The sequence below is a fragment of the Nanorana parkeri genome, unplaced genomic scaffold (assembly GCF_000935625.1).
Source record: "Nanorana parkeri isolate BGI_ZX_2015 unplaced genomic scaffold, ASM93562v1 scaffold2007, whole genome shotgun sequence".
In the NCBI taxonomy this organism is placed as follows: domain Eukaryota; kingdom Metazoa; phylum Chordata; class Amphibia; order Anura; family Dicroglossidae; genus Nanorana; species Nanorana parkeri.
Genome location: NW_017308275.1, coordinates 193392 through 209128, shown reverse-complemented (window position 1 = coordinate 209128; position 15737 = coordinate 193392). Strand labels below are relative to the sequence as shown.

The 15737-nt window shown below is 46.3% G+C and overlaps 1 protein-coding gene across 1 annotated transcript in view; it reads left to right on the top strand.

Annotated features, from left to right (window-relative positions):
• Positions 1-6210, top strand: part of LOC108800384 — a gene marked incomplete at its 5' end in the record, with an annotated part of 33441 nt that extends 27231 nt beyond the window's left edge. The window contains 4 exons of the mRNA XM_018572362.1: positions 956-1241; positions 3393-3529; positions 4633-4912; positions 6045-6210. Coding sequence (XP_018427864.1) covers positions 956-1241; positions 3393-3529; positions 4633-4912; positions 6045-6210 — 869 coding nt within the window. The remainder of the gene's footprint in view (positions 1-955; positions 1242-3392; positions 3530-4632; positions 4913-6044) is intronic.
• Between the last annotated feature and the right edge of the window lie 9527 nt (positions 6211-15737).

Genomic DNA, 15737 nt, shown 5'->3' with positions numbered 1-15737 from the left:
GATTAGAAAGGACTCTGTGTAGAAACTTTGGTATTAGTGCAGTTTTGCGCTGAGCGCTGTTGGTACATTTATAATATAATGGAGGCCGTCATTCATTGTAGAGTCACAGGAAGTTACCAAATCAGAAGTGTTACAATTAAATGACGATCCCTATATTAGAAATCCCAGTAGGGAGCTCTATATTCCATCTTCTCATTCATTAAATGAGAATTGGTTAACAAAATAGAGTTGAATTACTAAAGCCAAATAGGCTGATCACTATACAAGGGAATTTTCTCATTGCTTGGTGAATGATTTGCTGACTTCCATCATCCAATCAGGTGCAAGCACAAAGACTGTTTTCCTTGATTGAGTATTCTCTGCAAAGTGAACAACCACTGTAATATGAGGACCTATCTAATCTAACCAATCAATTTGTGTCCAATCAGGCAGGCCCTTGCATTGCATAGTTTGTGGTAGAGATTGTACAATCAGATTGTAATGTGTGTGTGGTGAAGAGAAGAAAAAAACATTTTGAGGTTAAATAGCAGAATACTAGAACATGTGTCAGCATTTATTGTAATCTGTGGCAGATTTCCCCTCACTCAGGGCCGGCCTCTAAGGCCCGGCCCTGCCCTCACTTCCTGTCTGATAAAAAGTTTGTGCCCAGAAAGGGAAGTGAGGGGAAATCTCTCTGACAGAGCCCCAGATAGCAGTGAAACCTGACAGGGGTTCTGACCTTTTCCCATTCTATAAGTTCTGGGTATAGATGGAGTTTTAGCGATTAATATTAGTATTAGTTATTATATAACGACATCACAGAATGACATCAGCAATTCATTACATTACAGAATGTTCCAGCAAATTACTGACAACGTTGCAGCTTACAGTCTATTTCCTGATGAAGACGTCTTTAGAACAATGGAAGAACATTATATGTATAATCATGGAGTGTGTTTTGTGTTTCTTTCTTCAGCCGCCAATATCGCCAGAAGCGGGGAAGCCACACAGAGTTCTACTTACATTTATACAAATAAAAGTACTGTTGCTAGCAATGCCATTGATGGTGGGACAGATCAGAACTGGTTTCATGGTTCCTGTACCCACACAAATAATGACATGGCACCCTGGTGGAGACTGGACCTGAAGCAGAAATACAAAGTGAACATCGTTGTGGTCTATGGAAGGTCAGACTGCTGTTGGTATCGGATGAAGGGCCTCGAGCTCCGCGTTGGAGATTCTCCGAACAATGACAACCCAGTGTGAGTACATCAGGGCCAGGACACTGTAAGGTCTGACGTCAATAGACTTTGTGCGTGTGTTGATGGCATCAGATGGAGATGCTTCTGAGATTATTTCGAATTCATTAATAGGTGCATGTGACCTGCCGTTGACTTCCCTCTGACCTGTAATTGACCTCATTTGAACTTGCAGTTGACCTCCTTCTGATCACCATTTGACCTGTATTCTCATAGACCTGTCTCAGAGTAAAAAAAAAAAAACTAATCTGAACAAAAGCCCATCAATATAGGCAATAAATGTGATAGGCGTCCAGTGCCACCTTGAACCCAAAATAAGAGACAGCACTGTGTGACTGGATTTTACCCACAGAGCAAGCTTCTGATAACAAAGACATCATTAAATATAAATTTAGACTGGGGTACCTGGGGCCCACCAGACGAAGTGAGAGTGAGGGCCCACCTTCAAGCGCTATGCACTATAATGAACAGTGATAAGCTTCTGGTTGACTACAAGCTCAACCCTGAACTCAAGCTGTTGGCAGTGTGACAAATGGGTGAATGGTTTGCCCAGCTCCGCGCCCACCAAACCTCTTTGTCCTAGCAACCAATGATAATGTTTGACCTGTCGAGGCATCATTGGTTGACTGGTGGCTGAGCCACATGGCATCTATGGTTGCCAGGATGCAGACGGGTGACACAAAAAAAAACCTATGATGCTGTGGAGCCTCCAGCATCTTAGCAACCAATAATGCTGGTTGCTAGGACACAGGCAGACCAGGCAGACACAGACAGCCCTACATAGGCATCATTGATGGTTAAGGTGCCCATACCCCTGCCGATTATTGTACGATAATCGGCAGGTGTGTGTAGGGCATGCAACCGTTTCTACTGTAAGGTCGCGCGTCTTTTGTCTCCCGAGCAGGCTTGAAAACCCTCCGAGAATCGTACGATTTTCAGCGGGTTAGTGTCGTTCTCGAGAGACAAATGCCGCAAGCGCACACTGCCCGCTCAGCATTGGAAGCATCGGAAGCCCTCCCTCGAAGATCGCAAGCACGATCTGCCTGTCCAAGGTGGGCAGATCGTACAAGCTTTTAATTACCTTACAACCATCGCAGGATGGAAGTAGTGAGATGGTTTGTAAGGAGTATGGCCAGCTTTAGTCTCCAAGATAGACCAGCTGCTAGCAAAAAATTATGATAGTACACAGCAGGGACGTGCGGTCAGGGGGGCCTCACCTAGTATCATGGAGAAAAAAGCTGTCAGCTTCAAGTCTGAAGCTGACAGCTTTTCCTCCATTCAGAGCGGCTTGTTACAGGTTACAGAGCAGGGAAATCCTCCCCGCTGTGTATCCTGTCATGGATGGAACGCTGCCTGTTAATTACAGGCGGTGCTGCATCCGTCTTTTGACAGGTAGTTAGGTTGCACAGCCGCGGGCTTCCCCAGTGCTTGTGTAACCTAACTATTGAGGCCAGAGCTGTCACAGCCTCTACTCTGTGTTAGAGGTGTGAGCTATGTGGACGGCTTGGACCAATGGCAAAACGCCATTGGTCCAAGCTGTCCAATCAAAGAAAGAAAAGAAAAAAACAGTGAGGCCATCGATCTCGTTGCCTCAGCAGTGAGGAGTAAGTGAGGGACAGGGAGGCTCTTCCCTGTCTCCTCCCTTCCTCCTTCACACTAGCTTGGAAACCGGGTTGGGGGCGGTGCTTCGGTGGTGTGGGGGGGGCGGGGCTTTAGCAGGCAGGGGGCGGGATGTGCTGGGAGGGGAGCGAGGTTGGGTAATGCCTCACCCCGAACCAGAGGTACCGCACGTCACTGCTACACAGACTGCCCTGGCTTTTGTTGGCTTGAACGTTTGCCAAACCCGGATATCTGGCTGGGTTCAGAGAACATCTAAGTGACTGAACCCAGGCCAGTTTACTTATCACTAGTGGTGAAGAGGGGGTTTGGCTGACTCTGAGGGGGCGTGGTTTAATGGGGACGGTTTAACAGTGATATTAGTAAGTGTCCCCGAAGTCACTCCGCTCATCTCTGTTGCCTAGTTATTATTCATATTTGTGTCTTATTAAGCCGCATAGCAGTGTATGTTTTCTATGGGCACATTTTTGAATCTCCCCCAAGTGAACGGGTTCCATTCTCTGTATCATTGTGTTGGTCTTTGCTTGTCCTTGGCAGGTGCGGTACGATCACCAACTCTAATATTACCACCACAACTTTCTGCTGCGATGGGATGGAGGGTCGATACATCAGCGCGGTGATCCCAGGGCGCAGTGAACTCTTGCACCTGTGCGAGGTGGAAGTCTACGGTGAGCTTGCGCCTGAGGAGTATGACGTCTGCTAGTAATCCTCAGAAGTACATTGTAGAAGAAATACTTAAAGTTCATAATAAAATGTCATGTCTATAGGGAACATATCCTCAAGACCTCCGAAATTGTGACACATCTATGTTTCCCCAGCTGTCTGGAGGAGGATGTTTTCCGCAGCACACCTTGTAGTTGTCAAATAATGGATCTAAAAAAAAAAAAACTATGTTACTCAGAAAGACAAAAACTGCTGTGTTCATGTCTAAGGGGTCTATTTATAAACAATTCACAGAGCTATTCACCCTGCGAATCTGTATGAGATGATGATTTGCCGGCTTCCTTCATCCAATCAGGTGCAAGCAAAAAGACTGTTTTCCTGGATTGGGTATTCTTTGCAAAGTGAATTTTCACAGCAAATACTAAGCTAAGTGCAAATTCCCTTGTAAAGTGAACAGCCAATGTAATATGAGGACCCATCTAATCTAACCAATCACTTTCTATCCAATCAGACAGGTCCTTGTATTACATGGTTTGTGGTAGAGCTAAAGGAGATTGTACAATGGGATGGTAACGTGTGTGGTGAGTATAGCGGGAGCTCAGACAGAAGAAAAAATAATGCGAGAACATCTGTCAGCATTGTATTGTAATCTGTTTCCCTGTGGTCCCTCACTTCAGGAAGTGAAGGGAAATCTCTCTAATGGAGCCCCGGATAGCATTGCATAGTTGGTGGTAGAGATTGTACAATGGGATTGTAACGTGTGTGGTGAGTATAGCAGGAACTCAGACAGAAGAAAAAATATTTTTTGGTTACATAGAGGAATGCGAGAACATCTGTCAGCATTTAATGTAATCTGTGCTCATGTGGCAGATTTCCCCTCACTTCCTGTCTGGTAAAAAGTGTGTGCCCAGAAAAGGTAGTGAGGGGAAGTCTCTCTAATGGGCTCTGGATAGAGTTTTTCAGGGCTACCCATAAAGCGCGGATCCACATTTTTTACAAATTAGTGACAACGTTGCAGCTTACAGTCTATTTCCTGATGAAGACGTCTTTAGAACAATGGAAGAACATTATATGTATAATCATGGAGTGTGTTTTGTGTTTCTTTCTTCAGCCGCCAATATCGCCAGAAGCGGGGTAGCCACGCAGAGTTCCTACTACATTTCAACTATAAGTAGTGTTGCTAGCAATGCCATTGATGGTGGGACAGATCAGAACTGGTGGAATGGTTTCTGTACCACCACAGATGATGAATGGGAATCCTGGTGGAGACTGGACCTGCAGCAGAAATACAAAGTGAACATGGTTGTGGTCTATGGCAGGTCGGACTGCTGTAAGGAACGGATGAATGGTCTCGAGGTCCGCGTTGGAGATTCTCCAAACAATCACAACCCAGTGTAAGTACATCAGGGCCAGGACACTGTAAGGTCCGACGTCAATAGACTTTGTGCGTGTGTTGATGGCATCACATGGAGATGCTTCTGAGATTATTCGGAATTCATTGACAGGTGCATGCGACCTGCATTTGACCTCATTTGAACTTGCAGTTGACCTCCTTCTGATCAGCATTTGACCTGTATTCTCATAGACCTGTCTCAGAGTTACAAAACGCATCTGAACAAAAGCCCATCAATATAGGCCCTAAATGTGATAGGCATTCAGTGCCACCTTGAACCCAAAATATGAGACAGCACTGCGTGACTGGATTTTACCCACAGGGCAAGCTTCTGATAACAATTACATTATTAAATATAAAATTAGACTGGGGTACCTGGGGCCCACCATACAAAGTGAGAGTTAGGGCCCACCTTCAAGTGCTATGTACTGTGTTGAACAGGGATGAGCTTCAGGTCAACTACGAGCTCAACCCTGAACCCAAGCTGTTGGTAGTGTGACAAATGGGTGAATGGTTTGCCCAACTCCCCGCCCACCAAACCTCTTTGTCCTAGCAACCAATGATAATGTGCGACCTGCCGAGCATCATTGATTGACTGGTGGCTGAGCCACATGGCATCTATGGTTGCCAGGATGCAGACAAGTGACCCAAGAAAACCAATGATGATGTGGACCCGTCAGCAGCTTAGCAACCAATAATGCTGGTTGCTAGGACACAGGCAGCCCCATCATTGATTGTTAGTCTCCAAGACAGACCAGTTCCTAACAACCAATAATGATAGTACACAGACTGCCCTGGCTTTGCTTGACTTGAACGTTTGCCAAACCCGGATTTCTAGCTGGGTTCAGAGAACATCTAAGTGACTGAACCCAGGCAAGTTTACTTATCACTAGTGGTGAATAGCAGGTTTGGCTGACTCTGAGGGGCGTGGGTAAACTGTTACGGGTTATCAGCGATATTAGGTCAATGCCCCCGAAGTCACTCCGCTCATCTCTGTTGCCTAGTTATTATACATTTCTGTGTTTTATTAAGCCGCATAGCAGTGTATGTTTTCTATGGACACATTTTTCTCCCCCAAGTGAACGGGTTCCATTTTCTGTATCATTGTGTTGGTCTTTGCTTGTCCTTGGCAGGTGCGGTACGATCACCGACTCTAATAATATCACGACAGCTTTCTACTGTAATGGGATGGAGGGTCGATACATCAGTGCGGTGATCCCGGCGCGCAGTGAATACTTGACCCTGTGCGAGGTGGAAGTCTATGGTGAGCTTGCGCCTGAGGAGTATGACGTCTGCTAGTAATCCTGAGAAGTACATTGTAGAAGAAATAGTTTAAGTTCATAATAAATTGTCATGTCTATAGGGAACATATCTTCAAGACCTCCGAAATTGTGACACATCTATGTTTTCCTAGCTCTCTGGAGGAGGATGTTTTCCGCTGCACACCTTGTAGTTGTGAAATAATAGATCTAAAAATAATAATAAAACTATATCACTCAGAAAAACAAACTGCTGTGTTCATGTCTAAGGGGTCTATTTATAAACAATTCACAGAGCTATTCACCCTGCGAATCTCTGGGAACGTTCATTCTGTGCGTCATTCTGTCACTATGTCACCCTGAAGAAGGGACCCTGCGTGGCCCCCGAAACGTTGTCTTAATGACGCTTGTGACATGTTTCTTCAAACGATGCAATGTAATACAATACCACATAATGGTCACCAGATGGAGATGAGGAGCACAGGAAATAAATATCATTCATATTCCATAACTCCTACTGTAATGTAGTTACCTTCCTTTTATTATATTATAATTTCTTATAATTGTGAAAAAGTGTCAGGCAGGGCTCAGGACAAAGCTCTAGGGACAAAATTGAAGTGAAATAGTTTGATTCATAAGTGTAATCATAGCAGATTACATTGTATTGTGTGTATTCTGTGTACATTACAACTTTTTCACTTTGGAATTTCCCGCCTGCTGTGACGCCCTAAAACGAAACTAAAATTTTGCTTGGTCAGTCCATCACCTTTACCCTTAGCTTCTTTAGCAAGGCAGTGGTCATCTTGGAGGTGTGTTTGGGGTCGTTATCATGTTGGAATACTGCCCTGCGGCCCAGTCTCCGAAGGGAGGGGATCATGCTTCAGTATGTCACAATACATGTCGGCATTTATGGTTCCCTCAATGATTTGTAGCTCCCCAGTGCAGGCAGCATTCATGCAGCCCCAGATCATGACACTCCCACCACCATGCTTGACTGTAGGCAAGACACACTTGTCTTTGTACTCCTCACCTGGTTGCCTCCACACACGCGTGACACCATCTGAACCAAATAAGTTTATATTGGTTTTATCAGACCACAGGAGATGGTTCCAGTAATCCGTGTACTTATTCTGCTTGTCTTCAGCAAACTGTTTGCGGGCTTTCTTGTGCATCATCTTTAGAAGAGGCTTCCTTCTGGGACGACAGCCATGCAGACCAATTTGATGCAGTGTGCGGCGTATGGTCTGAGCACTGACAGGCTTGTCATATAAATGTTTTTTGACCATTTTAATAGTTTTCTCTATATAGGAAGCACCACGAGCGCAAATCAGTATATAGATAACCCCGCGAGTGTCACAACTCTGAGATTCCCAAAACATCTTATTGTTTTCCTTTTTGAGAAAGTTATTGTATTGCGCTCAATCACATAATTATAATACTCACAATTCCACATTTTCTATCTCCCAGGGCGCTATGTTCCAGGGAGCTATGTACGAAAATATCATCCCCTGGTCATTTGGGGATGCTGATGTGTTATTACAACTGGGTGGAGCCAGCCGTGAGATCACGGCTGGCTCCGCCCAGCTATCATCTGCATGGAGATCGGTCTGCTGACCTTTCTCCCTGCTTTGGCTGTGAATACGACTCAGCCAAGCTGAAGCCTATGGGTTCGGCTCAGCTGAGCCGCTCGGCTGCTGTACGGGCTATAGTGAATATTGTGAATAGCCCGTACACCAGCCCTTTGGCTGTGGATTGGGCTTGTATATGGGTGGAGCACAAGGGGGCCCCATAATATTGTATTGCCCGGGGGCCCCATGTGTTGTCAGTCTGCCCCTGATATGGGGGGTTATTCACTAAAGAGCCAAAGGATCCAGCCGTAGCTTTGGCTGATCCTTCGGCTCTCTTCAGCCGCCGGAGCCCTTTGGTTCAGTCACAATAGCCTGTACAGCAGCCGAAGGCAGCCTAACGGCTCAGCCGAGCTGAAGGCATATGCTTTGGCTCAACTGAGGCGAAGTGACAGCCGAAGCGTGGCGAAAGGCCTGCCCGTTCTCCCAGCAAATGACAGCTGGGAGGGGCCAGCCGTGATCTCACATCTCGCTCCGCCCAGTTGTAATGACAGATCAGCGTCCCCAAATGACCCGGGGACGCTGATCTGTCACTAAACAATAACAACTGGGCGGAGCCGGCCGTGACGTCTCAGCTGCAGAGTTGTTAGTTAATGCCCAGGACATGCTAGGAGACTCTGGCAGGTGCCGGCCAATAGGAAACTGTTAGGTGGAGCTAGCTGTCACCGCTAGCTCCGCCCAATTGTTTTTTTTTTCTTTTCTTTAAAATATATATTTGTTTATTTCTCCTATTTTTCATCATTGTTAAAATGATTTTAACTTTTTTTTTTCATTCTTTACAATTCTTTTCTATTCTGCTCGGTACCTTGGAGGTACTCACTTACTACCGTTCAGCGCGTCTGAGAATAGGGGCAAACGACAGCGAGTGAGCTGCCAGAGCTTCGTATCAGCCGATCCAGATGTTGGATCGGCTGAGTCGAAGTCCCTCTGCACTTCGTCTCAGCTAAATATGCAGAGCACGTTCGGGTGACCGAAGGCAGCCTATATACGGCTGATTTCGGCAACTTTGTGAATAACCCCTTAAGACTTTAAAAACCGTCCGGGAAATGCTCTCCGCTCAATCGTACGTCCTTTACGTGTCCTCAATCCGCCCTAAACGCGTTTCGTCATTCCGACTTTCTCAAAAGGATGGCAGATCTCATTGACAGCTCACCCTCGCTCTATCTTATACTGCTCGTATCTCACCAGATCTTAATTAGCTTGGTTTAGTTTCACCACTAGAGGTCTCTCCGAGCTATTTAAAGGAGAACTATGGGATCAGGGTTTTTCCCCATAGTTCTCCTAAGGGTAATAGGAGGACACAAACTAGCGTCCTCACGTCACCCTCCCGCTACAGCTCACGGTATACTGAGACGCCGCAGCCGGGAAGGATCCCAACATTACTGTCTGGGTCCACCCAGCTGCGTGAGTGACAGTTGGCTCTGCCTATCTACCGTGTTTCTCCGAAAAATAAGACACTGTCTTATATTTTTTTGGCCTCAAATAAACACACTAGGTCTTATTTTTGGGGTAGGTCTTATTTTTTTTCATATACAACAATCCAAAGTTCATGCAAATCCAAATTGAATAATCCAAAATGGCAAAGTTAAGAATAAGGTGATCAGGGCACTCAGGGGTGCCGTACCTTTCCAAGAGCGATTTGGTAACCAGAATGAGCGAAGCGCGCTTTCACTATGATTCCTCACAGGCGGAGTGCATTTGGTATCACTCCGCCTGTGACAGGAGCCGGCGCTATAGAGGAGGCATTGGCTTATGCGGCTCTGCTCCCTCCGGTGCCGCCTCGCTTCCTGTAGAGCTGGCTTCGTTGGCAACGCTGATTCTCTCCTGCCTCTCTTCAAGTTCCCCCTTATGCCACCACCGGCCCTGGGAATGGTCACAACTAGGTCTTATTTTCGGGGTAGGTCTTATATATTTTAGCAATTCCCAAAAATAGTACTAGGTCTTATTTTCGGGATAGGTCTTATTTTCAGGGAAACAGGGTAGAGGCAGAGCCAGCTGTACCCGCCCCCTCTCCCGTCCGTTCCACCAGTCAGCGCTGGAGAATCGGAGCGGGGAGGGGGGAATCCCTGCAGGGAGAGGTGAGTGGCAGTCACGGCTCTCTGCAGGGATAGATCGAGAAGTGAGCGAACGCTGGTATGTGTTTGCTCACTTCCCGATCTATTGAACCGACCTGTGACAGTTTAATTGTCACAGGTCGGCTAGAAAAAGTGATTTTCACTCGCCTCATAGTTCTCCTTTAAGATATATTACATCAATCAGAAGTACATAAAATCGTTATTCAACATCTATCATGAATATAAATATAGGAGGAGATTTTTACTAATATACTAGATGCTATAGATTTCAATCTGAATTGTTTTTTAAGTAACTATTAATTGCTTATAAGTTCTTTAAAGATCCGAATTGGTGTTACTTTTTAACAATATTTTTAATAGTGGTAAAAAATCTCCCCTTATATTTATATTCATTATAGATGTTGAATAACGATTTTATATTCTTCTGATTGATGTAATATATTTTAAATGACTTGGAGAGACCTCTAGTGGTGAAGCTAAACCAAGCTAATTAAGATCCGGTGAGGTACGAGCAGTATAAAGGTGCCCCCGTTTCTACTGTACGGTCGCACGTCTTCCGTCGAACCAGCATGTTCGAAAACCAGCCGGGAGTCGTACGATTCTCGGCTGGTTAGAACGGTGCTCGGAAGACAAATGGCGAACGGGCCGGTGTGCGCACGCGCACACAGCCCGTTTGTAACAGGTGCACTCGATCACTCACCTGTTCCTCGTTCCAGGACTCCTCCCCCACTCCCTAGTTAAGGCTGAACGTTACACTTGCCTGACGTTCGAGCAAGTGTGAAGACGCCAGGCAAGTTCCTGTATCCCAGCACCGAACCTCTTCCTCTTATTGGGCCGGACAGAGCCCCTCCAAAACCACCAGCACATCCTGCTTTGACTTCCCTCCAGCCCTGCAATTCGGTCTCCACTACCTCCTTCATCCCCAGCTTCAGCAAGGACTATTACAATCCGGACTGCAGTTACTCTAAGGATCCACCGGAGGGCACCAACATTCTCCTTATCATTCCTATCAACTAAAATAGCAGTAAGCATACCACAGACTGTGATTTCCAAATGCTTGCATATTGATAGAACTGTGCATAGGGATAACTTGATTGCTCCCATTGATTGTTGTCATCCTTCACCCCACTAATCTAAAAGGACTACTCCCTACAATAAAACCTCATCTATTTTTCATGCTAAGTAATTGTTGCCTAACTCATTACCATAAGACTGTAAATTCACTGTGGTGTAGGATTGCACCCCCTCCTCATACTTCTGCAGCTGTGATCCTCCACCTAAAATAAGACCTGTGGGGTCTGGTTGTTACACCGTTCAGCATTGCGGTCATCGGAAGCCCGCCCCTCATGGGGGGCGGGCTTGCGATGATCGAGAGTACGATCTGCCTGTCCAAGATAGGCAGATCGTACGTTTTTTTTAATCCCTTTACAACCCTCGCAAGACTAAGGTCTTGCGATGGTTGTAGAGTGTATGGCCACCTTTTAGATAGAGCGAGGATGAGCTGTCAATGATATCTGCCATCCTTTGGAGTCGGAATAAAGAAACGCGTTAAGGGAGGATCTCATTGACGCTGTCCTCAGACGTACAATTGAGCGGTGAACATTTCGCGGACGGTTTTTAAAGTCTTAGATGTAAGTTTTGACTTTTTAATAGAGAATTTGTTGGCTATACTGCACTATGAGTGTTCCCTCTTTTACATCTGGCATCTATGGATATGTAGACTGTTATTAGCAGAAGGAACAGGAACGAGAACTAGGGAGAGCACAGCACTTTTCTGTGGATGTTGGACGAGAAGGCCGGGCTCGCAGTCTCCGCTCTAATTCATCCCAAAGGTGTTCTATGGGGTTGAAGTCAGGACTCTGTGCGGCCAGTCAAGTTTCTCCTCCCCAAACTCCCCCATCCATGTCTTTATGGACCTTGCTTTGTGCACTGGTGCGCAGTCATGTTGGAACAGGAAGGGGCCGTCCCCAAACTCCTCCCACAAAGTTGGGAGCATGAAATTGTCCGCATTTTTTTGGTATGCTGATGCCTTAAGAGTTCCCTTCACTGGAACTAAGGGGCCAAGCCCCACCCCTGAAAAACATATATATATATATATACACACAGTTTTTGAATGAACTGGTATCTTTGTTTTTTCAAATGCAAGTTATATGAACCTCAGCATCCACAAAGCCATGAACTCGCAGTGCCTATACATCATGCTGAGAGGGGATTGGCTGGTGATTAATATGACCGGCCCTGAGTCTCATAACATTGGTACAGACAATAGGAAACAGCTCTGGGCTTCTGGAGAGGAATTCGGGAGTGGGTGGCAGATTAATGGTGCAATGATTCTTCTATAAAATACAGGTTATTCCAGAAATATCGGGCCAGGCATGGAGAACGCAACATGTGCTGAGAAAAGAGGAATGACAACCAAATGACACCCTTATAGGAATACAAAATGTTTGCTGTGACACATTATATTATACAGAATTTGTATAGCGCCAACAGTTTGTGCAGCGCTTTACAACATATGAGGAGACGGTAGAATTACAATACAATACCATACAAAGAGATTCGAGGACCCTGCTCATGAGAGCTTACAATCTACAAGGAGGGGCAAGTGATACAGAAGGTAATAACTGTGAGGGATGAGCTGGTTGAAGGAGTAGATGTACGGTTTTTAAGAGGAGGTGAGATAGGTTTGTAGGATAGGTGCAGCACGGCCAATGGCCACTAGATGTCCCCACGGGACCCTATAGGTAAAGTAGCTCTGGCCTAAGGAAGACTCGGTGTTCCAGGAGAGCTCATATATAGGGGGCGCCCGAGAGGGGAGGGGAGAACAGTAGAGGAGAGTACAGTAGAGCACAGGAGACGAGGACTGTATGCAGAGTCTCTGGATAGAGACTGATTTCCAGATCGAGACTGGTCCATGGGAAGGACAGGACCAGGCCTATTACTATGTAGGTGCATAGATAGTATCCAGTTTCCCCTAGAGGGGGAAACAACAATTGCAGGACCGTCTAAGATGGGACTTCATGAGAAACTAGCAGTGTCGCAAGCTGGGGATATTCCTCTACGGGCCTCTGGCCAACACTCGTCGTGGACTCTGGGCTGCACCTGGGCTTGAGCTCTCTCTAATATCTGTAACAAGCAAATGTCAAGAGATGTGCCGTCATCCCACTCGGGGATGGCTGAAACGTATACTTTATGTCCTGTTCATCATTTCAAGTAAAACCAAGAAAAGACTATCTGTGTGGACAGGTTCTTCTCCCTCCAACCTCTGAGATGGAGGGGTTCTGTAAGAGTGTGATGTTGGACTGTATCATGGTTGTAACCACCCTGAGGAAGGTATGTGTGCAAACGGGCTATGCCCAACATAGGGTGCCCTTCATGGTGGCCTTCCTTCCTAAGGGGGAGGAAGCGCTGAAGTCAGCATAGGCAGTGGCTACCATGTGGGCGCAGTATCACAAATGTTGCAGTGTTGGCACAAGGCCAGAGCCGAGGCCCCTGAGAGAAGGGGCGCCTGGTGTTGTGTTGCATACACGGGGTTACCCGTAGCAAACCCAAAGGGAACACACACGCAATACCCACCCCGCCTACAAGGTCCCCTGAAGAGGTGAGTTTTATGGGATCGCCTGAAGGCAGACAGTTGGAGATAGCCGGATAGGTTGTGGTAGGGAATCCCAGAGGATTGGAGAAGTCTTGGAGGCAAGCATGGGAGGAGGTGATGAGGGAACTAGAGGGAAGGAGGTCTTGGGTGGAGCGCAGAGGACAGTTTAGGTGATATCTCGAGATGAGGTTGGAAATGTAGCCGGGGCCGAGTTGTGGATGGCTTTGTTTACATAGTTACATAGTATTTGAAGTTGAATAAAGACACAGGTCCATCAAGTTCAACCCATTGCGTGTATGCATGTGATTCTGCGTGTGTCTGAGTCCCTGTGTGATCCTGTTCCTAAGAGTACCTGTACCCCTGAATGTTACGGTCTCTGAGGAAATCGTCCAAATGCTTTTTGAAAGATTCAACACTCTCAGCTGATATCACTGCTTGTGGCAGCGAGTTCCAGACCCTAACTGAGAAGAACCCCCTTCGCCCCTTGTGCGGAAATCTTTTCTCCACCAATTTTAGGTGGTGGCCTCTAGTCTTTGTTATGGAGTTTACCATAAAAAGTTTATTGCTGATGTTGCCATCACCATTGAACATTTTGTACATCAAAATCATGTCCCCTCATAATCTCCTCACTTCCAGCGTGAACATGTTTACATTTAGTAACCTTGTCTCGTAGCTTTGGTCCTCCATCCCCTTAATTAGTTTGGTTGCCCTTCTCTGGACTCTTTCCAGCTCAAGGACATCCTTTCTGTGTATTGGTGACCAAAACTGAACCACATACTCCAGATGAGGCCGAACCAGCCATCTATAAAGTGGTAAAATTATAGATTTGTATGTTGTTAGTATTTTGAATTGTATGTGTTGTGCTATCGGAAGCCAGCGGAGGGATTGGTAGAGAGAGGTGGCGACCACTGAGCATTTAATGAGGTGGATGAGTCTGGCAGCAGCATTCATGATAGACTTAGGGGGAGGAATAGCCTGTGCAGAGGTAGGCCAACAAGAAGGGAGTTACAGTAGTCAAGGTGAGAGATGACTAGAAAGAGAACAGACAGAAATTCTAAGGAAAAGGGTGTGTGAGACAAATGGGTGGCACCACGCCCCCAATCTACATTACAAACAAAAAAGGAAATTGGCTACAAAGGAGCCTGGGGCCTTTAGAGGTTCCACAATAAGTACAATTTCATTGCTCTACACGTTTCGCAGATAGATGCTTCTTCAGGAGCCTTTAATGGAGATCCCAGCTTGCTATGCAGTCCGGTAAACGGCCATAAACGCAATCCAAGTAAAAGGGGAAGGTCCGTAGATGTAAAATTTCACCTATGTGGGGGCTTTCCGGGGGGAGACCAGGGGCAGGTTCAGTGTATGGCGCAGTAACACTTCATCACTGGAATCAAACAACAACCTCCATATACACTCAAAAGTGAGTAGGGAAAAAACATCAATGGTATCCTTAAGGTCAAAGTTATCCAATCCAGGTATACAGGAGAAGATGGTATCAATCCAACACACTATTGGTCCTCCGAATAAGCTCCAAGCAGAAGACCATCTATAGAGTCTACCTGCAATCCTCTTATGTTGTTCCTGAGCATCCCACATTGGAAGTGATAGAGCTATGAATGGTGATAATAATGGTAATTCTATTGTGCCCAATCACATCTGAGCAATGAGGAAGAAAAGTGCAGGAGCTTCATTGGAGCATGATTGACCCTCTTTGTTCCCTTTTAGGGCCCAGTCACACCATCAAGAGTGCGTTCCAGTGCGTTCAGCCTCTGGAACGCAACCCGGCTGGCTCACTTTTCCTGGGGGTTGGAGGGGCGTGGCGGTGCATTTAACTCAATTGCACCGCAAACACCCCCCTGCCCGCGGGGCAATCGCCGGTGTTCTATCAAAGATTGTGTCTGGGTTGGAATGTGTGACCAGTCACGTTGTCACAGATTTAAACGTGACCCCGCCCACTTTTGCGGCGGTGGAATATGTGACCGGCAAAAGGTGAAGAATTCCAACTCTTTCTCAGCTGTTCCAGGGCAGATCGGCATCGTAGATGGTATGTGCAGGAGAACCGATCTGCCCTGGAACAGCTGATTGGTCCTGAAATGTCACTTCTATCGACTCTGTGGAATGTCAGATCGCACTCACAGTCACATTTCAGGACTGATCAGCTGTTCCAGGGCAGATCGGTTCTCCTGCACATACCATCTACGATGCCGATCTGCCCTGGAACAGCTGAGAAAGAGTTGGAATTCTTCACCTTTTGGCGGTCACCGCCGAAAAAGTG